At 47.5% G+C, this 23,113-nt stretch overlaps 2 protein-coding genes and 2 non-coding genes across 6 annotated transcripts; 3 read left to right on the top strand and 1 right to left on the bottom strand.

Moving 5' to 3' along the window:
• Window positions 1–1,871: 1,871 nt before the first annotated feature.
• On the bottom strand, window positions 1,872–12,993 carry TRIM41 (tripartite motif containing 41). Its single transcript, XM_060270846.2, has 6 exons — window positions 10,336–12,993; window positions 8,956–9,051; window positions 8,320–8,550; window positions 7,652–7,674; window positions 4,842–4,969; window positions 1,872–3,752 (listed from the first exon to the last, which is right to left on the bottom strand). Exons 1-6 carry the CDS (start codon window positions 11,293–11,295, stop codon window positions 3,229–3,231), a joined length of 1,962 nt encoding a protein of 653 aa, XP_060126829.1. The 5' UTR covers window positions 11,296–12,993; the 3' UTR covers window positions 1,872–3,228.
• Window positions 12,994–13,309: 316 nt separating this feature from the next.
• On the top strand, window positions 13,310–13,382 carry TRNAV-CAC (transfer RNA valine (anticodon CAC)). The gene has a single exon. It is a non-coding gene; the product is annotated as a tRNA-Val (tRNA).
• Window positions 13,383–14,053: 671 nt separating this feature from the next.
• Window positions 14,054–14,126, top strand: TRNAK-CUU (transfer RNA lysine (anticodon CUU)). The gene has a single exon. It is a non-coding gene; the product is annotated as a tRNA-Lys (tRNA).
• Window positions 14,127–16,465: 2,339 nt separating this feature from the next.
• On the top strand, window positions 16,466–23,073 carry LOC118080937 (uncharacterized). Of its 3 annotated transcripts, none has more exons than XM_088663350.1 (3): window positions 16,466–16,586; window positions 18,566–19,711; window positions 22,580–23,073. In XM_088663350.1, the coding sequence occupies exons 1-2, from the start codon at window positions 16,577–16,579 to the stop codon at window positions 19,681–19,683; spliced, it is 1,128 nt and encodes a 375-aa protein (XP_088519476.1). In that variant the 5' UTR covers window positions 16,466–16,576; the 3' UTR covers window positions 19,684–19,711; window positions 22,580–23,073. The 3 variants fall into 3 exon arrangements, with proteins under 3 accessions (XP_088519476.1, XP_060126851.2, XP_034962877.2); XM_060270868.2 differs by having other exon boundaries at window positions 22,576–23,073; XM_035106986.2 differs by lacking the exon at window positions 22,580–23,073 and having other exon boundaries at window positions 18,566–21,566.
• Window positions 23,074–23,113: the final 40 nt, after the last annotated feature.

Raw genomic sequence — 23,113 nt, 5'->3', positions numbered from 1 at the left:
AAAAACATTATAGCATGTTTGCGGCGCTCATCTCGTGTTATTGGCCGAGGGAGCTGGCGTACAGCTTCCAGGTCATGTGGCCAGCATGACAAAGCCGCTTCTGGCGAACGGAAATTTTATTTATCTACTTGCACTTTGACATGCTTTTGAACTGCTAGGTTGGCAGGAGCTGGGACCGAGCAACGGGAGCTCGCCCCCGTCGCGGGGATTGGAACCGTCGACTTTCTGATCAACAAGCCCTAGGCTCTGTGGTTTAACCCACAGCACCACCCGCGTCCCTCTGTAGTCATTACTGGGCCTTTAAAAAAAGAATCTGGTCTCTGTTATGTATTAATTTCTGCAGTTTCAGCTGCCTTTGAGGGTTCTTGTCAGGCAGAATGTGAACGTTTTGATATGGCAATTGTCGATATTTTCTGAAATCTCCCTCATTAACATGAGTAGTCACTCTGGCATCAGAGTGATTAAAAACTTTAGAAAGGTGTTTTTTTGAGAGAGAGGTGGGGGAGACATGTAAAAATGCACTCTGGCTATTGGCATACGTGTCAGGGGATTGTTGCGGCTACTCTCTAGTAAAGACACTCCAGTCCGCTCTGTCTTTCATAGTTTTACAGTGCAGAGATATCAGAAAACATGACTGCCTGGTCTGATTCAGAACATGGCAATGGCTGCTTCCGGCTCTTCAGCCAGCATAAAAGCCTGGGCACCCCAAAGCACCTCCCCCCCCCAGCCGTGTGTGGGCGTGCGCCTCAGTTCGGGTGCCAGAAGGGGCCACGTTCCTTCTCCCGTCCTTCGGCAATGCACCTCGCTGCACTGTCCTTCCTCCTCTGGCCAGCTGGGTTGGTGCCTAGGCTCTGAGATGTCTTGAGAGCCATTCCCTCCTCCTGACCCGCTGCCCTGACCCGCTGCTCGTGCTGTCACTGGGCGAAGTGCTGGTCAGGATGACTCGGGGAGGGTCCCTGTTTAGGGATTTCCTAGTCCAATCCAGCAGTCAGGTCTATGCTCACACAGTGCCTGTCAGATCACTAGCTTGGAAGAAGAAACAGAGGGATCCATGGTGACAATGCCAATGATGTGGTTAGGGCTAAAAGCACATGGCTCAGGTATCTACTGACAGCTAGAAAGATACGTTTTCCAAGAAAGCAGGTCCCAGTTCCAGATAAGGCTGGGAGACAATATAGTGCAGCAGTCCGACTTACCGATGGCCTCGGTCCAGTATACCTGAAGGAGCGTCTCCACCTCTATCGTTCTGCCCGGACACTGAGGTCCAGCGCAGAGGGCCTTCTGGCGGTTCCCTCACTGCGAGAAGCAAAGCTACAGGGAACCAGGCAGAGGGCCTTCTCGGTAGTGGCACCCGCCCTGTGGAACGCCCACCCAGCTGCCCAGAGTGGCTGGGGAAACCCGGCCAGATGGGCGGGGTATAAATAAATTATTATTATTATTATAACCCATCAAGAGGTCAGAGAGATAAACAACTACCTGACATATAGAAAATACCTAAAGGCAGCCTTGTTTAGGGAAGTTTTTAATCTGTGATATTTGATGTATTTTAATGTTTGTTGGAAGCCACCCAGAGTGGCAGGGGAAGCCCAGCCAGATGGGCAAGGTAAAAATAATATTTTTATTACCATATAGAATACATTCTCTCTCTCTCTCTCTCTCCCTCTCTCTCTGTGTGTGTGTGTGTGTGTGTGTGAGAGAGAGAGAGAGAGAGGTGTTGCCATATTTCAAAGAGTAAAAACCAGCATACACCGAGCTTTTCTTAGGAAGACCCAGAGGTTATGGCAACTCTTAAGAGAGAAAGAACACACTACTACACCATGCCATTTCTCCCCATCCATTTTCAATATTTGAACAGACCAAAACAACAAGACTTCACTTTTAGAATTGTATTTATTTACTCAACTTTCCCCAAAAAACTAGATCTCCATTGTAAGTCTTTTTTTACATATATAGCGAAAAATAGTTCAAAAGGAGCTCTGTAATGCCAAAAAGAATTGAGGGGGCGGGGGAACCAACACATAACAGCTGGCACAGCTAAGGCCGCCAGTGTCTTGCAGTCAGGAGAGAAGAGAGTCCACACTGCAGATCCTGGGGCGTGACAGGGAAAAGCAATTAAAAATAAGTTAATTAAGTCCTACAAGGGTGAGGGGGTGTGTGTGAGGCAGCAGTGATGAAGTTCGATCACCAAAGCTCCTAGTGGGATTACATTCACCCCAAGAGCCACAGAACTCCAATGGTGCCCCGGAAAACAACAACAGCCCTCGGATCTGTCATTTCTCCACCCCCACCTCCAAAATGGCCTTTATATCTATATTTCTATCACACTAGTAGTATTGATGAATTCCTCCCTCCAGGTAAAAGAGATGGAGATAACATAAAGGAAAGAGGGACAAACTGGGGCATCCAAACCACACCTGGAGCAGAGGAGCAAAACTGGCTCCTATGCATTCCTTAAAAATAAAATGAAATCTGATGTGTGTGTAAACACAGAGAAAAGATGCAAAACAGGAGATCATCAGGAGAGAAGACACTGAGGAAGTTGAACCAGGAGGGACAATTATGTGTAGAGTTTAATTTAGATGTACTCACCACCATTAAGTGGTTTCAGGAGGTCACTGGTGCCTTGGGACGGCAAGGCAGGGCGGCAGGGGGGGGGGAGGGAGAGAGAATGAACTGATTGGCAGCATGGATTGGATACAGCTCCAATCTTGTCTTGTCTGGGCACCAGAAGTTAACACAATCCACAAGACCCGAGTGCCTGGCGTAAGACAGTTCAAGTGTCTTTGGAATGTCAAAGATGAGCCTCCGACTACTCAGCTACCACTGTGCCATTTTGGATTCCACCAAGCACGCAGTCAGAGAACCATGCTGAATGAGATCCAGGGCACAGAGATCTTGGAGGACAGGAGGAAAGAGAACCCTACATATGAAGGGGGAAGAGAAAGAGATTCTTGCTAGGGTGGAAGTGAGCTACAGGAGGGAATTAAAAATTCATCTGGCCGAGCACCAAAAAAAGGTTTATCTGTGCAATAATCATGTATAGAAGTGGGGGTGGGAATCCCTGCTCAGAGCGAACCCACAAAAAGACAGCAAGGTAAGGAATCCTCCAAGGTCCAACACTGAAACAGACCAGGGATCTTATCAGGGACAATCAGCTGTGACAGGAGGATTTATCGCTAGGGAGGGGGTTGCATTCAGCTACGTGCAAGAGAAACAGCAGCAACCGTATCAATTGCAGATTTTGATGCGGGTCCCCTTAGAAAGAATGCGGAAGAAGGGGAAGATGCGCTCGCGGAACGAGGCGTTGAAGGTATAGATATGGCCCATGCTCTCGGCATTGTAGAAGCTTAGCTGGCCCCGTTCATAGTCCAGGTAGACGCAGAAGCGGCGGAGCTTCTCGGATGGGGAGAGGGAGGTCTGCTCAGTGGTTGTCAGAGCCTGGTACTTCTTGCCGTTGGTCCCCACGCACCAGATCTCGCGCTTCTGGTGGGAGCCACTGCTGCTGGGCTTCTCTTTGCGCCGGGCCGATTCGCGGGCCACCCCCACGGCCCAACCCCGCCGGCCCCCCACCTCCACTTCCCAGTAGTGGCGGCCATAGGTGAAACCCTGCATAGCCAGAACGCAGTAGTCGGAGTCGAAGCGCTTGGGGCTGTCAGGCAGGTCCCGCCAGCGCTCTCCGAGCCGGACGCAGAGGCAATCCGAGGAAAGGGTGAGGCGCGGGTGGGCCGTCTCGGGGTCCAGAATCAAATCAGCTGCAGGCAAGAGAGGGAGGGGGGGAAAGCAGATAAAAAAACAAAATGTCAAAAGAGGAGGTTGCACATTTGGTTCCTTATACATTTAGTAGGGCCCAAGCACGGAATTCCTTCGATTCGCAGCCTGCCCTATCCAAATGGCTCAGGGCAGGTTAATAGCAAAGTTACTCTCAAGAGTTGAATGGAATCATGTCCTTAAGAAGGGCTCTGGCATGGCACTGACCACATCTCACAGAACAGGACAGTTGGTTGGCCTCTGCTCATTCCCATACAACATAGTGGATGTCTTATGAGAGCAGAATCACAGCATAAAAAGTGGTTTTCCAGAATTTCACTAGTTCATACAGAATGTGGAGGGGAAATAAATAAAGACATAGCCCTAGCACACCAGCCTATTGGTCAGCTGCCTACTCAGGCCAACTCTGATATGTCAGTGTATGAAATTCTGATGATGAGTGGAAACAAACTCCTATCTATATTGGTGTTCCCAGAACTTTCCCCTCTCTTCAGTGCATCTGAATGAATGAATGTTTATCGCTACAGCCAAACAGTCAGCACAGCAAAACCAGAATTTCAGTACAAACACCAAAACGGTCAAAGTGGAATTCACCAGCCAACATGCCAATTAAAAAGATCTAAAATATGTACTTCAGTACATCTTTCCCAGAACCTCCTTGTACGGAGTCTCCCACGTACACCACAAACAGTTCTTCCCCCACTCACAGCTCGCTGGCAATTCCCAACCTCCCTCTTCTCCCTGCTCAACAGTTTATAAGCCCCTCTAAGCAAGGGCATCTCTGCAGAATCAGCTGCTTCCTGCAATTTGTTAAGGCAACTGCACAAAAGCCAATTCCTAACCTCCATGAAGCATGGGATAGACAGCAGCCCTACACGAGGCAAAAGAAAGCCCATCCACATCCCTTAAGCAGCTGCTTCAATTGACTACAGGACATAGCTGCCAAGTTTTCCCTTTTCTCGCGAGGAAGCCTATTCAGCATAAGGGAAAATCCCTTTAAAAAAGGGATAACTTGGCAGCTATGCTACAGGAGCAGGGAACACAGCAGCAAGGAGGAGCCAGGCACCTTTTACCTTGAGGGACTTGGCAGAAGATCTTCTCCATCTTCTTCATTAAGACGTCTATAAGGAAGTAGTTTCGATATTTCTTTCCTGCATCCACTGGCACCATCTCTGGATCCTGGAACTTAATGTTCTCACACCTGGCAAGTTGATAATTTAGAGCACAAATACGTTAAAGGTGGGCTTGGCAACCAGGGGATAAAGCATTGGGTCAGAAGAAGGGAACACGGCCGCCCACAGCACAATGGGACATGGGGCTATTCCTAGCTCAGCTCTTCCAACCTCCTCCATATTGCTGCAGTAGCACCTAACAGTCCACTTCAACCCTCTGCTTTTAACACAAGAACACTGCACACTGAGAGGGAACAGAAGCAAGGAGATTAAGTTAACAAAGAGGTGAGACGACAAGGTGGCATTTCACACTTTTTGGTCCTCACCTTCAAGAACAAGGTTCAATGAATTCTGCCAAGATTCCAAGCTTACTTCTCATACACTATGCTCTCCGTAACAAGCTCAGATATTGATCCATAGATTTGTGAACTTGTTAACAGTTTTGCAGCAAAAAAAATGAGAACATAAGAAGAGCCCTTCTGGATCAGACCAAAGGCCCATCTAGTCCAGCATCTGGACATCACAGTGGACCATCACAATGCCCCAGGAAGGTCCACAAGCAGAACCTGAATGCAACAGCCCCCTCCCCACTTGCTGTGTCTGCAGCTCCTGGCAACTGGTATTCAAAGACTTGGAGGTTAGGGGAGGGGAACCTCAGGTCTAGGGGAGCCAGACTGTTAGGCAAAGTACCAGGGTGGATTTGATTTAAATCACTAGTCATCAAGACTTGTTTTAAATCATACTTTTTTTTACAGAAAGGCATTCCTGCCAGTATAATCTTAATATTTACAATGAGATGAAGGTTTCGTTTTTGGAATAATAAATTTTCAGAGTAGTTTTTTACAGTTATATCAAAAATTTCTGATTTGGTTATACTATTAGAAATACATAAACAGATACAGTATATTCCTGCGTATAAGACTACTTTTTAACCCAGGAAAATCTTCTCAAAAGTCACGGGTCGTCTTACACGCCGGGTCGTATTTCTTATATGGCGAGTATATCCCAAACACTATATTTTAACTGGAAAAGTTGGGGGTCGTCTTATACGCCCAGTCGTCTTACACGCCGGAATATATGGTAATTATGAAATTATTGTCAGGTTTAATAAGTTAACTGTTTATATTTGGACAACATTTCTGCTGTACTTTATTGGAAGGAGAAAAATAACCATTTATTTAACTAAATTTATTTAATAAATCCTTATTTCCTGATGGCCTTTGGATTATAATGTAACTTAAATAGAAAACTATCTTTAGAAAGATTTTTTCCTCCAAAAGCATTTTATTTTAAAAATCCAATTTAAATTAAAAAAAATTGATTCAAATAAAAAATCTGATTAAAATTTTAAAAAATCTGACGTTTTTTTAAATCATTTATTTTTATCCACCCTGCAAAGTACTGTGACTTTGAAAACATACACCAGTTCATGGGGCCTTATTTCCAGCAGTTTGATAGCAAGCAGTCACCTCCACTTTTCTTTCAGCTCCTTCTAGAAACATTTTTGTTTAGACAAGCGTACCACTGATGTATTTTTCCCGTGTTTTTAGTTTAGCACATATTGAAATAGCTGTTGTTTTTTTTACTGATAATCTTACTGTTTTATTCTTTTTGTAAACTCCTTTGAGGGTTTTTATAAAAACAAAAAAACACAAGCAGTAAATAAATTCTACGAAATGAATAAATAAAACAAAATGTTAGTGGTGCCAGGAAATGTCTCGGGATAGCTTACACAAACACCTGTCTGTTGACTCAAAGGGGAAATTATTGGGTAAGATGTTACTATGTGTTTTAACAAAGCTTCTGAATAGCCACACTGTAGACATTTAGCCTTTCAAGTTACTCTGCCTTCCCTTGATTTAGGAGAGTGAAACACAATTATAGACTTCAATTCAGTGTTAGAAACTGAGATATGAAAGCTAGGAGCTATGGTAAATGGCACATTAAACCTCGGTTATGGGCGCAATTGAATGTCTAGGCACGCTTTTTTATAACAATACAAAGCTGAAAATGAATGAACTGCAGCTAAAATATTTTGTTCATTTTTTACATGGTCTAGTCCTTCCCCTGCCCACCCCCCTAATATTATTAAGACGGTCTCTTATAGAGACTTCAGAGAGTACCTGGAAGTGGGGAGGCAGTATAAGGCCCTCCTTTCCTTCCACTCTGCAGTTTTAATCTGAAATCTTAGGTGCAGTGCTGCACCCGCAGCTCAGAAACTGCTCGCGCTCATGAAATTCCCTGTCGCAAAATGCGCTTAGAACAATGGGAGTTTCAAACACTGCTTCAATTAGACTAAGTCAGTGAAAAACATTTTATGTAGATCTGGATTTTATGATGCAGTAGCAGCTATGCCACACTTCACCAAAATACTGCAGCAGTTCCAAGGGCTAACCACCCCCAAACCTGCTTTGCTTCAAGGTTGGTGCATGATGTGCCTTTAGATTATTTCCTCAAACGTGTTTTTCCCTGGGGATGGGCAGTTGATGACAAAAATTGGAGAACCTCGGCTCAGAAAGCAGAGGCTACCTTAAGATGGCCTTGAGACACCAGTGCCAGAGTTTTATGGACTATGGGAGCAGCAGATCTCTTATCATTCATGCAATTTTCAAATGAGCATATGGAAAACTACCAAATATCTCAAGGCCTTTCAGATACACACAGGATAACCGTCAAGGAGAAATGGAAAGCAAAAACCAAGTTCAACCAACCTGACTAAAGTGCCTTTGAAGTCCTAGAAAAAGAGAAAAAGAAAAAGGTCAGAAAGACAGGCAAATGTGGGGGAAACAAAATGTAAGAGTCTGTAGCCACTTAAGATGAAGATTTGATCTCTTCCAGTCCTACTGAGAGGGCACATGCAGCAGTGACTTCCTAGTACAAGGAAGAGCTGAATGTTCATACATAACCCCTAGGAGGACTGAATATAATGATTATTTGCCCAGGGAATTTATGAAGTCAACACCCTTAGAATCTCCAAATCTTCAACATTATTGTTTCCTGCACAGGGTGGTCTTATTCATGGTGGTGGTCTTACATAGACTTTATAAGCAGAGAAAGAATAGTGTTATCTTCCAGACATCACTGGACTCCATCAGTCTGCCAGCATGGCCAACAGTCAGAAATGATGGGAGTTGTAGTCAAGCAACATATGAAAGGCCACAGATTCCCCACCCCTGCATTGGAATCATCAAAGACAAGTCTGTCTCATGGAATTAGAGCTACTCGAATTCCATATAGCAAACTCACACTTAAAAAACACAATCCTACACTAAACTCTTTGTGTCCAGGATTTGTACGACTTGTAAACCACTGTGGCCCCACAGCTGGGCAGATTCTTGGCCACTGGTCACCCAGGCAACTAGAAAAGGGAATCATTCACCTTGATCATCTGCAAGCCATTCTGCTTGCTCTTGTCCTCCGCTTCTGCAATGAGGCGGCTGAGGGCGGCACCTTGCTCCTCCAGGTGGGAGACGTTGTTACTCTGGCTGGCAAGCAGCACCTCATAGCGGTCCTCCAGCTGGTGCAGCATCAGCGCCTGCTCCCCAATGAGGAACTGGTGCAGCCGCTCAAAGTCTGCCTCAAAGTCTTTCATATCGAGCTTCATCTTGTTCTACAGGAGGATAGAAAAGGGTGAGGAAAGCAAGCGTAAAGGTGGCGAAGCACAGTGGAATTATGCACCTCTTTTCTTAGCAGGAAAGGCCCCTTATAAGCTACAGAATTCACATAGGCATGGAGTCACAGTACTATCCATGGGAACAAAGCAACCAGTCCACAAACATTAATCAATGGGAAGCATTTTTTAAAAAATATGAAATAGTAACTTTAATGTAACTTAGAAAAAATGTGGATGAGAGGTACTATCTTAGACATTTCCCCCCTTTCTCTCATGGGTAAGAAAAATGCCTCTTCCAATATTCCACCTGCTGCAACATGTGCATCCATCATCTGAAAAAAACCCAAGCTCTTTCTTCTTTTCAGGTGGTTTGCGGGAGGATAGAATAAGATTGTCACTTACCCTGAGGTCTGCTATTTTCTCCTGTTCGACCGACTTCTGCTTCATAACGGTCTCCAGTTTCTTCTTCAGTGGCTCCAAGTGACCTTGAAGTTTGGCCTGAAAAATAAAATACTAGAACCTTGGAGAAACAGCCATTCAAGTTGCTTCAGTGTCTAAATTCTAAAGACACTGCAAATAGAATAAATGGTGCAATTACATTTTACAAAGCTTCCTATTCATACATAAGGAGTAGGAGCTTGGGAATAAACCTATCTTGTTACTCAAACACATTTTCACTTTTTAAAAAAGAGTGTATATCATGCCTCCACTTTTCATATCATTGCTTTCTGGCCACCTATTTGTCACACTTGGATGCAACTGGTATAAACAGTTGTAGCCTCCACACAGCAGCTTCCACAAATCCTGAAAATCTCAGCTATTGTTTAGAAAAGGGAGCACAAATTTCTAGCCCCTATAGTTTAAGGATTTTTTTTGGGGGGGGGGGTTAAACTGGAAAAGTTTATTGCCTGTTTTTAAGTAAAGGAGCTGAAATCAGATAGTGTCCAATAGAAAATTTTTGCTTAATGTATCTCTCATTCCTCTGTTCTGCCCCTCAGGGTCTTACTGACCTAGCTGCATGAAGAAATACATACAAATGCATCATGTTGAAGGAGATTGAGCTTTCTGTACTCCACATCAATGTTTACAGATGGAAAGCAAAGTGCAAAATTTAGCTTCTAGAAGTAGTGATAAAACTACAAAAAAGCTACATGCAGCATTAAAAAAAAAGTTTAACACACATCTGCATGCCACTCGCAAGTGGCATACCGAAGTTTGTGCCACTGGGGTGCATAAAGTGAAACATAAAATTCATGCATTCTTCATACAGGTTTCCTAGATATATAACTAGATGTTAGGCGCAAAATACAAATGAAATGCTTTGAAGAGTAATAGAAGTTAAACAATAGAACATTTATCCCTTGCTATTGTTTCTTGCTGCATGTCAGCAATTATCATACTAATCAACTGACTGCAATTGTTACGGAAGAAAACCCCTAAAGTGCCAATCCAAAAATAAAAAAGATTTTATGAATATAAGGCTGCCTTAAATGGACACACCCTAGGTCCATCTAGTCCAATATTGTCAACTCTGACAAGAAGCAACTCAGTCAGCGGACTATCCGAGCCTTGCTACATAAAATGCTTTCACTAGAAATGTTAGGATTTGAACCTGGGATGTTTTGCATAAGTTCTAGCACAGGCCTATACCCCTTGCCTCTTTGCCAGTAGCACGACACACACAACAAATGTTCCCCTAAGCAAGAGGGCACACACTAGAGGTTCAGACTGTAATCTTTTGTTCAGTCCTAACATTCACATTGCCCCCAGCCTCCTGCATACCTTGTATTCTTGCACAACCTCTTCCAGCGGCATGACGCTGTGGTGCTTATGGGCTCGTGATTCTCTGCACACAACACAGATGGGCTCCTCATCTGCCTCACAGAAAAGCTTGAGGGGCTCCTGGTGCTTCTCGCACAGGGTTCGCTCAGCACTCAGAGCTCGTCCCGCTACTGACACAGAAGGTGATCCAGATGAATCCCCTGCTGCCGCCAGCTCCACGGCCTCCGTGGATGCCACCACCGAGTTGAACGGCTGCGGGTGCATCTGGCGGATGATCTGCACCATATTGGCTAGCTGAAGGTTGGGGCGGAAGCTGCGGCGAGGGAACACCTTGCGGCACTGGGGGCAGCTAAAAGCCGGGCGCATCTGGGGGGTCGGTGGGGTTGCTGGCACAGTATACTCATCCTCCGGCTCCTCTTCCTCATCCATAACCTCCTCATCGTCATAATTGTCGAACAGCAAATCGTTCCCCATGTCATCGTCCCACATCTCGTCCGACCCGGGGCCCTGGGTCCAGTATGCTCTCTCATCTTCATCATCCCACACGTCATCCTCTTCGTCGTCGAACTCCTCCTCTCTGGACACGGCATCCTCCTCCTCCTCTTCCATGTCCCCGCCATCATCCAAGTAGTCGTTGTCCTCGAGGTCGTCTTCGTCGTCGTCGGCGTCCTCCTCCGGCCCCAGGTCGTCGACCCCTCCGTCATCCGCGCCCGCGTCGGAGCCGGGCCCGTACCCTCCGTCCGAGCCGGAGGCGCCCGCGTCGTCCCCTTCCTCCGAGCCCGAGCCCCACAGCTGAGTGATGCACACGCGGCAGAAGTTGTGGCCGCAGCCGATGGACACCGGGTCGATGAAGTAGTCCAGGCAGATGGCGCACACGGCCTCCTCGTGGAGGGTAGCCACCGGGTTGGGGGCGGCCCGGGAGCTGCTACTTGCGGGCGCTGCCGCCGCCGCCGCCGCCATGGGGACCCCGAATTCCTCCCAGTCGCCCCACACACTTCCCTAACCGCCCCTTTTGAAGGGAGGCACCTTCCTCCCGCTCACAAGGCCGCTCCCCTCTGCACTGCTGAGCAACCCCCACGCCCGGCCCTTCTCCTCACGGGGCCTCAGAAATGGGGGCGCCGCCCGAGGAGCACCCCCCTCCCCCACCCCACCTGGTCGCAGGCCCAACCGCCCGAGGCCCTTCCGGGCTCCACCGCCCCGCCGTGAAACAAGAAGCCGCCTCGGCACGCGCAGAGAACGCCCGAGCGCGCGCTCCACTCTCGCCGCCGAACTGGCAACACCGAGGCGCCACCGCCGCCTGTGTCTCTATGGCGGTTAAATGTTCCTCGGCGCCGGAAGAGAGGGGCGGGGCTACGGCGCCGTTCTAGCAACCCCGGGGGGTTTCTATGATGCGGCGTGGGAGGGGGCGTGGAGGCCTTTCTACCCGCAGCCGAATCCTCTGAGCTCAACCGAGTGCCCGGCTGGCTTCGCGGCGCTTGTTTTACTTATCGAGTTCCAGGTTCAGAGAGACGCGAAGCCACCGCTCTAGCGTTACTGCGGCCGCTAAACAGGAAGGCCCTTTTATCCTTCGAAGAAATGCGCCGGAAACCGAAAGCCGCTCTACGTTGTTTGCGTCTCCATGGTCGCCGAGGGTGCCGCTTGCGAGATTGGCGGTTGAGGCGGGGTTGCTGCCGTTCTTGAAAGGGAAGTGGGTGTAGATTGGGTGAAAGAGCCACTGGGCGGGTTTCTGGTCCCAGGAAAGGCTTAGGCTGCTTGCGCCCAGAAGGACCCATATACAGTATTGGGACTGGGCACCAGCTGGGCTCCTGGGAGGGTCGCCACAGAGATGGACTTGAATGCAGATTTCCAGAAGGAATTTTCTGAGTAGGGATAAAAAGTGCACCAGCCTTGCGATTATGGCCGCAACAGTTGCAAGGAAGGAAGGAAAAGACGAGTGATAAATCGAGTATTTCAGGGTAGCTGAGCGGTATCACGCAGCAGATGCAAAATGCCAAAGATGTACCAGAAAGGAGAGGAGTCGCATACCAGAAAGAGCAAGATCTTGTTTCATGTGAAATAGTTAATTTTTGCTGAGTTTTCAAATTTACAAGAACAACGCTGTCAAGATGCAGGATGCAGCCGAGGAGAGGCTTTTAAGTGGACAGCTTGAGTAGAGTAGGCCTTTGTTGCATGCAACCAGATGAGTGCTTTGTGTAGGGGGAGTTGTGGCTGCAGATTTAAGACAGCCCCTGATTTGTAATATTTAAGCTGTTCTGCATCAGTTCAGCCTGCAATAGGGACAGAATATGACAGAACTACACTGCACTATAAACCACTGTCATCTAGTGACTTCACTAGGGCTCCAGCAGACAAATAGGATCACTTCCAGCATCAGCTTTTCTCCCTCCTTCCTCTACCTGCCCCCCCCCCAAACCCTGCCACCAATGGTCATGATTCACCATGCAATCCCACAATGGCTTTTTCAAACCATTGATGTCCAGTGAATTCAGGCAGGCAATTAATTCTCTAGGACGGCTTCTGATTTTGTGCTGAGCTTTCCCTTTTCCATCCCTAAAATAACTGTGTTCTTAGGGTGTTCCTAAGGACAAAATAACAAAGAGGCTTGTGTTACCTTAAACATTGACAACATACCATTTCATTTGATTAAATATTATCCCAGTATGCAAATTCACAATGTGTTTTTATTTCGCTACATGTTTTAACTGACTTACAAACGCCAGGATGTCTGTGTTATCAACACTTTTTCTGTGTGCGAATTACCACTGCTAATGTGTAAAATTGCAATGCAATGTAAGATCTCAGGCGCTGATGCTTTTCACTTATGTTTTTGTTCAGAACATTATGAATCCCTTCTACTGATCAGCTTTGTTCCCATGTAAAGATGCAACAGCAAAATTTCCAAAACCTTTTTTGTTAAGCCTTTCTTTCTATTTTCAGAGTATTGTAGCGTATATGAAAAGTTGGTAGCCAGCTGGTTTCTGTAGTGTAGTGGTTATCACGTTCGCCTCACACGCGAAAGGTCCCCGGTTCGAAACCGGGCAGAAACAGCAATTGATTTTTTTCCCCCTCCTCTTCCGCAGACTTTCCAAAAAACTTCTCTTCTTTGTCTATTTTGTTTTTTTGCAGTTGTTAACACTGCCCACTTTATAAATAGCTTTTTCCACAAAAATATCCATCCGGATACACACAATGGGAATATACGTAAGTCACATCCTTAAACGTGCAAATCTTCAGAATAAGGTGACGTTTGTAGTGGCAGTGAGAAATCTAATAGTAAGTGCTTTTTTGTGAATCTTTGTACTTTTGTCTATTTACTGTATTCATTTTCCCCGATTTGAACTGTAAAATGATGATTTTCTTGAGTCAAAATGAGAGTACCCCTAAAGATTTTTTTAAAGAAAAAAACACTTCTAATAGTTAATAATAAATTGTGAGTACATGATAAAAACAACGGAAAATAATTTGGGATGTTTGAGAAATGGGACTTTACTATTTTCTATGAGAGGCAACTCGTTTAATTCTTATTTTTAAACCACCAAACAATGTGTCATATGCATATTTGAGGCATTGCTTAATTCCTGCACACTAGAGTAATATGCTAAGCTAGTATTGTCTGTATGATTCGCAGTGAGCGACATATTTAATTCTATGTTGAAAAAGTTCCGAGAGGGCAGAAATTGCATATTAACTAGACTAGTTGCAGCCAAAAACAGCAGCCGCCCGGCTAGCTCAGTCGGTAGAGCATGAGACTCTTAATCTCAGGGTCGTGGGTTCGAGCCCCACGTTGGGCGCAGATTTTTGCTTGCTGGGAACAAATCCCCAAAATGACCAGTGGCCTCGGCAATTGTGACAGCTGCAAGCTTTTGGGGCCCCAAAAAAACGTGTTTCTTAAATCTATACAGCACTGTACATTCAAGTGGAGCTTACAGTTGGAAGGAAACGCAAAACACCCAGCCACCCGCTTTTCACTCCTAAATTGCTATTATTATTTTTCACTATGGAGCTCATACAAGAAAGTTCACGTGCCTATGTTTTCCCATCTGCGAATCATATGTACGGGGTTTTATTGTGTCTTTTGCTAAGTGAAGAGGAGGTGATAAAGAGGGGCGCTGTCCCTGGTCCCCATTTTTGCATTTTTCTTTTGCAAACCACCCCCGTTTTTCCAGCTCATTTCAGTCGGTTTCCACCAGGTTTTAGCATTATTTGCCCGAGCCCAGGATGGGAGCATACATGGGCGTACCCAGGATCAAAACTAGGGGGGCAAGGGGAGGGGCCAAGGCACGGAAGGGGAGGGGCCACAAAGTGGGCGGGAACAGCGAACAAAGTGGGCGGGAACAGATGCTTTTAAAATGTTCTTAAAATAGAACATTTGATGAGCGTATCTGCTGGTGGCTTAAGGTTTGCGGATTGCAATAGATGTGTGTGGTAGAGAAGGACATATGTTAATGCAAGACGAGTAAAGACAGAGCACAGCATATATATACTGTATATAGCAACTCCGTTGGGAAAACGGTCTCTGCTAGGATTATATGGGCTGCGGGAGGTTGTGTGGCGGCCAGCCTGATCGCAAACGGGTTACCTCTTACTACGTAACAAGACACGTATCGAAGTATTGTCGCACCGCAGCATCCCTTGGAACAAACCTGCCCCTTTATCCCTAATTGATGTCTCACAAAAAGATAGCCGCGGTTCTGCCGACGGCGTCTTAATTATTTTGCTTTGGGTCTGACAACCGCGTTGCAAAAAGCGGGGATGTCTACCGGGAGGAAAGGAAATACGGGGCTTTGGGGGAAGGAGGCAGGAAAAGGTCTGCGTAGAGATAATGGAGGGGGCGGTGGAAATCCCGCCAGTCTCGCTGGAGAACCTGCGCATCCCTGCAGTGCATCTGTTGAGTCAGCCCCGCCGCGTTCATCGAGGCCGATTCCGAATCCGTGCGCGCTGTGCACACAACCGTCGCCTTGCAAACCCTGAGCCCGCTTGAAATGAAGGCACTGCAGGCAGGCACAGGCAATGATCGAGCAGCTTTCGAGAGGGGGGCGGGTGCCCAGTACCGTATTTGTGGGGGGTGGGGAGAAGGAAGTGGGTGGGATGGGAGAAGCCCTCTCACCGCGTTGCTGCAAAGGAGGCGCGGGCTCTGAGAGCGGAACTCAAATCCGCAGCGCCTTGTTGCAGGGAGGAAGCCTTTTGGCAGCACTCCTGACGCTGTAGGCTGTGCGAGGAGGAGCGTGGGTTCCCCGCTCCCTGGTTCCCCGCCGCGCTTGGCCTTGCCTGAGGGCGCGCCGGGGAGCTGGAGGGAGGGTGCGGCGCGGCGCGGCGGGAATGGCGAACTCGCGCTCCGCCGGGCTGTGCTCCGCCTCTGCCCACCAGCCCTGCTTCTAGAGTAGGGCAGCTGCCCTAACTTGCCGTATGGTGGGTACGCCCTTGGGAGCATATGCGTAACCAGTACCAGCACGCAGGCTTGGAGCATGCGAACAATAGAGAAGAGTGCCCTTTAAGCACGTGCAGAGTGGATCTCGAACACCGAGCAGCACTCACATTCAGGGCACACGGGAAAGTGAGTTCACCTGCAGGTCTGCTCCCTACAAAAGTGTTGGACCTTCTTCCCACATTTCCCCCACCCGTTTCAATTAAGCACCATAGAATCATAGAATCATAGAATCATAGAATCATAGAGTTGGAAGAGACCACAAGGGCCATCCAGTCCAACCCCCTGCCAAGCAGGAGGTTGGACTGGATGGCCCTTGTGGTCTCTTCCAACTCTATGATTCTATGATTCTATGATTCTATGATTCTATGGTGCTTAATTGAAACGGGTGGGGGAAATGTGGGAAGAAGGTCCAACACTTTTGTAGGGAGCAGACCTGCAGGTGAACTCACTTTCCCGTGTGCCCTGAATGTGAGTGCTGCTCGGTGTTCGAGATCCACTCTGCACGTGCTTAAAGGGCACTCTTCTCTATTGTTCGCATGCCACTTTCCAACGAGTCTCCAAAGCAACGAGCCGGGGGAGGGGAGGAAAGTGTCCAGTCCACGCCGAACTACAATTCCCAGAATGCCTCGAGAGCGATGCTCTCCTCTTTGCCCACCAGGACTGCATTTCCCATGGTGCTTAGCGGGGGCAGTACAAAAGGCCACAGGAATGCGGTCGAAGTCTGGCTCCGGGTTGGGTGTTTGCTCCTCTGCGCTGGACCCCTGCTTCTCCCCAGGATAAAACCCAAGCAGACGCATATGTATATATTTAGGAATGGACACCGGTAAGTGCATGAGGCAAGTTTGTGGGTGCCCCCCCCCCGGCCAAAAAGAAAAAAAGAAAACTGATGGTAATCCGGTTATTGCTGGAGTATTTTTGCAGGCGACTCTTGAGGCAGCAGGGCCAGCCAAGGGTTGCAGATTTCATATCAACGGCAAACACAGAACCCCGCGTCTTAAAACGTCTACCAGGAGACTTAAAATGCACGTCATTTCGCTACTATTTGCCAACTTTCCTTGTCCAGCCTTTGCTGGCCTTTTGATGCCCCAGAAACGCCTCCTGTGACCACGCTGTTGAGATGTTTTTACTTTAATTTTGAGTTTATCTTTGCCTAATCTCAAGACCCATGCTTGTAATTAATTTGGACTAAGGATCCTTCCATGGCTGTGCCTTTGGTGATGTGTACCCCGGTTAGAATCCTTGGTTCACCTATAGATGTGTTATACTGTAGTAACAAATACCCAGCCTTATTATTCATCACATTAGAAAAAATACGCTGATCCCAGTACTGTAGTAATTTTCAAGGGACAAGGCAGTTTGAAGGATGTGCCTCTGACAGTGCAGCCTTAGACGTGTCTGCTCATAAGTAAGTTCAACTTAGTTCAGTGGGGCTTGTTCCCAGGTGGGTATAGCCCACCCAGTCCCAGGTGGACTGTAGCCTAAAAGCAGAAAATAGGTAAGGAGGCTATTGGACTAATCAAAAGCGGGCAAGCTTTATGAGTAACGCAAAGCTCCTAATCAGCCAGAACAAAAAAGTAGCACAGTGAGTGTCTGAACTAAATGTGTCGGCAGGTAAGAAGTTTCTAAAATGGGGGTTTGTAAGTAAACTGTGTTTAAGATTCCCATTTTCATCCAAAAGGGCACATTGGGGAGAGTCTGTTTTGGGTCCTTAAGTGGCAAGATTTCATACACATTCAGTTGCACCAGCCTTTCAGCTAAATACTTAAGGGGGCAGTTGGGAAAATGACCTAGTAGCCAAGAAGGGCTGCGCTTGCAGCTGGTTATCCAAGGATGCCTGCTGGAGACAGGCCTTTTGAGTGCCTTGAGAGCAGAGGACAGTTCATTGGGAATTCACACTTTAGCAAACACTAGAGCATCAGCACAGGGCACTTGTCGGGCTTCTCATTAGTACTGGAGAGTCCACTTTCAACGCACTTGGAAAAAAATATTATCTCGGCCTCTTAAAAATAAAAAGCAAATCACAATATGTATCACACTAGTGATGCTGAGTGTACATCTGGAAAGTGTAGTTAGGTCAAAGTATAATTAACCGAGGCAGAGCCCTCTGCTTCCGCTCATCCCTTTCCCCTTTCCCCCCCTTTCTCAACTGGCCCTCTTGTTGTTTCCCTACAGTTGATTCCCTTAACTCAGTTCAGGGGGTGCAGGGAGATAGTGACTTCAAATCACTGCAAAAAGCTTGCAGAGAGCTCTGTGCCCATCAGCTGGTAGGTGGGAAGTCCATGTCCGGCTTCTGCAGGAATGGCATGTGCGCATGAGTTCCCTGCGAGGAGCACATGTGTACAGCCAAACCGAGCAGGCTTGCATTGGCTGCCCATCAGCTGGCAGGCGGGCAGTTCAAGCCTGGGCTTTGCAGGGATTGGCAGACTTTTTATGGGAAGGCCTGGCGGGCCAAATTTGGCCTGCAAACCAGTGGTTTCCCACCCCACTTGTGGATTATGATTTGCTATGGTGGAGGGAAGGCAAGATGGGGGATTTAATAGTGTGTCTAGAAACTGAGGTGCAAGGAGTAAAAAAAAAAAAATCTCTGCAAGAGAGGATTTTTTTTTATGCAGGTAAAATCTGACTATTTCCTAATGGCCATAGAGTTGAGCACCTCGGCACAATCTCGACTTCTCAAGTCCTCCTTGAAAGTTCATTATCTTTTTCTGGTTTGTAACACCCGCTCCTGCTCTTCAGCTACACTCCCAGTAGCTTGTGGCCTCATTGCGGAGAGGGAATGACTGATGGCAATCTTTCTTCCAGCCGGTGAAGATTGGATCAAGAGAGAAAATGAGGAGGAACCTCCCCGGCAAGCGGATGCTGAACAATTACACGAGACGTTATCGGAAGGGAGCGAGGATTTTCTCGATTCCGAGCAGCCCGAAGCCCGCAAAAGAGGCCTGGAAACCTGCCGGGACACATTTGCGGGGGACCTCTGCTTTGACTACAAGAACGGCCCTCCAAGAATGCACGCGAACGACCGGCCGTTCAAATGTGATGTGTGCGAGAAAAGCTTCCGTCACAGCTCCAGCTTGCTGACCCACCGGAGGCTCCACACGGGGGAGAAGCCGTACAAATGCACCGACTGCGGGAAGAGCTTCAACACGAGCTCTGCGCTCATTGTGCACCGCAGAACGCACACCGGGGAGAAGTCCTACGTCTGCTCGGACTGCGGCAGGTGCTTCAGCGAAGGCTCGGTGCTCATCAAGCACTGGCGCATCCACACGGGTGAGAAGCCCTACAAGTGCGCCATCTGCGGGAGGGGTTTCCGGCAGAGCTCACAGCTGCGCGCCCACGAGAGGACACACACGGGCGAGAAGCCCTACGAGTGCCGGGACTGCGGCAAGTGCTTCAGCACCAGCTCGAACCTCTCGGCCCACCAGAGGACGCACACGGGCGAGAAGCCCTACATCTGCGCCGAGTGCGACCGGCGCTTCGGCCACAAGTCACACCTCATCTCCCACCAGAAGACACACACGGAGAAGCTGCACGCTTGCCCCGACTGCCCTGCCAGCTTCCGCATGACCCACCAGCTGCTGGTCCACCGCAAGTCCCACCAGGAAGACCGGCGCTACAAGTGCCTGCTCTGTGGGAAGACCTTCAGCTACAGCTCGGCTCTGCTGGCGCACCAGCGGATGCACACGGGGGACAGGCCCTTCAAGTGCCTCGAGTGCGGCAGGAGCTTCATCCGCAACTCAGACTTGAACAAGCACCAGAGGATCCACACGGGGGAGAAGCCCTATGAGTGCCCAGAGTGCGGGAAGAGGTTCAACCAGAGCTCGCACCTGGTCAGCCACCGGAGGGTCCACTTCAAAAGCGCCACCAAAAACCCGGGCGTGAACGGCGGCGCTCTGGCTGAGCAAGAAGTCGAGTCTTCCTGAAGGCCGCTTTCTGCAAGGAACTGCTTCTGTAAGTTATGGAGGCTGTAATCTGGCTTTCTTCTGAAAGAGGTTTGCACGGTGGGACTCTCAAGCAAGACTGTGTGTGTAGAGTACCGTGCGCTGGAAAAACGAAAGTTTTTGCACCAAGGCAGTTAGGAAAGGAGAGTTCTGCGGCATTGGGTACCTTATGTTGACATGCATTTCTGTTTTGCAGGTCCTAGAAAAGGGCAGAGAGAGATGCAGGATGCAGAGGCTTATGCCCTCTGCCTCTTGGAAATCTTGCTCAGCCGTTCTGCCTTCTGGAAACGTGTGGGCAGTGTCTGTCTTTGCTGTCATAAGAACTAGAAACTTGGGCATGCAGTGCTTTTAAAAAATGGATTGCTGAAATCAGTGCGCTGGCCTGTGTCCTTGTGCGAGTGCAGAATATACTCTAGATTACACCATAACATGTCAAACAGAGGTGGGGAATCATATTTTTTTCAGCCCAAGGGTTATGTTCCCTCTTGTGCAGTCTGTCAGGAACCCCATGCTGGTGGTGGGAGGAGCCAGAGGAAAGAGTGGGCGGAGCGACAGATGTGCTTTTCACAGTTCAGGGACCCATTGAACCCTCGACACTCAAGAAATGCATGGTGCAGGATTGGTGTGGAGGTTCCCACTCAATTCAAGACAACTGCAGTAGAACAGTTGGACTGGAACTAAACTTAAATTAGCCGCGCTTTAGTCCCATTGAAGTCCATGGGGCAGGTTAGCCGTGGCATCACTTAGTTTGGATGCCAACTCAGCCTTTGAAATTTCTTGGTGGTGGGGGAGAGAAGGGAAGGTTGATCTTCAAATCCCAGGAGGTACACAGAAACCAAGAGCTGTTTTTACACTGGAATGAGCTCCTTTTCTCTTAGTGTTTTAGTGTGTATCTGAAGAAGTGTGCATGCACACAAAAGCTCAGACCAATAACAAACTTGGTTGGTCTCTAAGGTGCTACTGGAAGGATTTTTGTTTGTTTCTACTACCGCAGGCCAACACGGCTACCTACCTGGAACTACCCCTTTTCTGTGGTTCCTGTTTGATGTTGGCAATGCTAGGCAGTTGCATATGAGATGGGACATGCTCCAACCAGCTTCTAATTGCCACCTTCCATTGTCTTGTATCTTAAGAGAGGAGTACAGTAGTCTAACAAGGAAGAAGAACTGTACTTTTAAACAAAAGAAACAAGTGGCTATGTTTTGTTACTCGGTCATGAAATAAAACCAAGGGATGACTAGATGACCTTTAGGTCTCTTCCAACTCTGGTTCTATGACTTGGAAAGTAGGAAACAAATACAGTGGTACCTCTACTTACGAATAACTCTACTTACGAATGTTTCTACTTGCAAACAGAGCTCTGTCCGCCATCTTGGATGCGGTTTAGATAGGATTTTTTCTATTTACGAATTTTTAGATAGGGTTGCTTCGACTTACAATTTTTTTTCTCCCAATGCATTCCTATGGGATTCGACTTGCAATTTTTTTTTACTTACGAATGTGCGTTCGGAACGCATTGAATTCGTAAGTAGAGGTACCATTGTAATCGCCCACCCGTCCCAAGAAACCATGGCCATCGCTTAATAATTCCTGTAGAATGTGTGTGTGTGTGTGTGTGTGTATATATATATATATCTTTATCTATATATACAGCCGAATTCAACTAACCTGTTCACTAGCAGACACCAGCACAAGGAACGGCTAGCACAAGGACACTTTTCCCTCGACACACACCAAGGGTCAGGGGCACCCCCAGAACAGCGTGCAAGGTTTTTTAAAAAATCTTCTCTGGCACAGTTAGTAAAGTAAGCCAAACTTTTTGCTGTTGTATTACTCTGCTTAATAATTTTTTTAAATAGTTTAAAGTATTTTAGTACACCTTTCCTTGCTCTAAGAACTGGACTACAGCGAGCCTGTTTATCAGTCAGTTTTAAAACACACAGTTGTGTCCTTACAAAAGCACACGTTTAGAGATACGGTATTGGGGTACAGCAAACTTTTTAAAGCAGGGATGGGAAACTCGCGGCCCTCAAAGCATTGGCAGGACTGTAACTCTCATCATCCCTGCTCATTTGCCACGGTGGCTAGGGCCGATCTGAGTTGGGAGTCCAACAACATGGTATCTGATCGTCAAATATCCGAAGGGCTGTCACATTGATGATGAAGCAAGCCTTCTCCTGCTCCAGAGGTTAGGACCCAAAGCAATGGGATCATGTGGCAAGAAGGGAATTCCAACTAATCATTAGGAATAAGCTTTCTGACAGTCAGACCCGTTCAAAAGTGGAGCAGGTTCCCTCGGAAGGTTGGGGAGTCGCCTTCAAGGTTTTTAAGCAGAGGTTGGATGGCCATCTGTGAGGGATTATTTAGCTGTGATTTCTGTGTTGCAGGGGGCTGGACTTGAGGATCTTTGAGTGCCCATTCTCACCCTATATGTGGAAAGCAACAAGTTCCCCACCCCTGCATTTATGTGGCTTTTTAAAAAAAGCGTGAACAGAAATATTGCAGAGAGCTTCTCAAAGCATCTAGCTGCGTTGGAAGCAAGGCTTTTATTCTACAAAAAAAGTGGGGGGGGGGTACAGATCAAAGGCTTGGCACAATTTACATGAGGCTCAGACCCTCTTGACCAATCCCTAACAATGCCCCCCTGCCATCAGATACTATTTCTAGGGCAGCCATCCCCAAACTCTGTCCTCCAGCTGTTTTGGGACTACAATTCCCATCATCCCTGACCACTGGTCCTGTTAGCTAGGGATGATGGGAGTTGTAGTCCCAAAACAGCTGGAGGGCCGAGTTTGGGGGTGCCTGTTCTAGGATACCTTTCAGGTTAAGGTGCTTTATCTACATTCTTTCAGTAATTAATTATTCCTCTTTTAGACAGGTCGAGGGATAGCAGCTTGTGGAAGGACCAAGCTCCTAGCCTGAGCTCTCTGAACAAGGTGCTTTTGAGCTCAGCACTCTTGCACTGCATCCAGCTGAGAACAGACCCATTGAAATCCATGTGCCTTGTTAGTTATGTCCATTCGTTTCAACGGGCCTACTCTTGAGTATGATACATTGGATACAACTCCAGGCATTTTAACTACAGTACCACAATACAGCTGGGTATGGCTCACAGCTGTATGGTTTTATAAGCTGCACACTTGAGGACCAATTTGCAACTGCATTCAACAAGAAGTTTGAACAGCAAGAGAAGTCTGAAATGGGACATGGGCTTGGATTCTCACGTACCTATTCTGAGTAAAGCAAACTTCATGCTTCCTTGCAATGTACATGAATGCTGGAGACGCCAAAATTCCCACCAGTTCCAACACTGAAATAAGCCCCGCCTGTAATAATAAAAACCGGGTCCCTTTTCCATTTGACCATAACCCACACTTTTCTCTTGATACCTTCTATGGACACATACACGCTA

The sequence above is a fragment of the Zootoca vivipara genome, chromosome 2 (genome assembly GCF_965207765.1).
Source record: "Zootoca vivipara chromosome 2, rZooViv2.hap1.1, whole genome shotgun sequence".
NCBI classification, from domain to species: Eukaryota; Metazoa; Chordata; class Lepidosauria; order Squamata; family Lacertidae; genus Zootoca; species Zootoca vivipara.
Note: the sequence above shows the minus strand (reverse complement) of the source record. Positions and strands in the feature narration are given on the sequence as shown.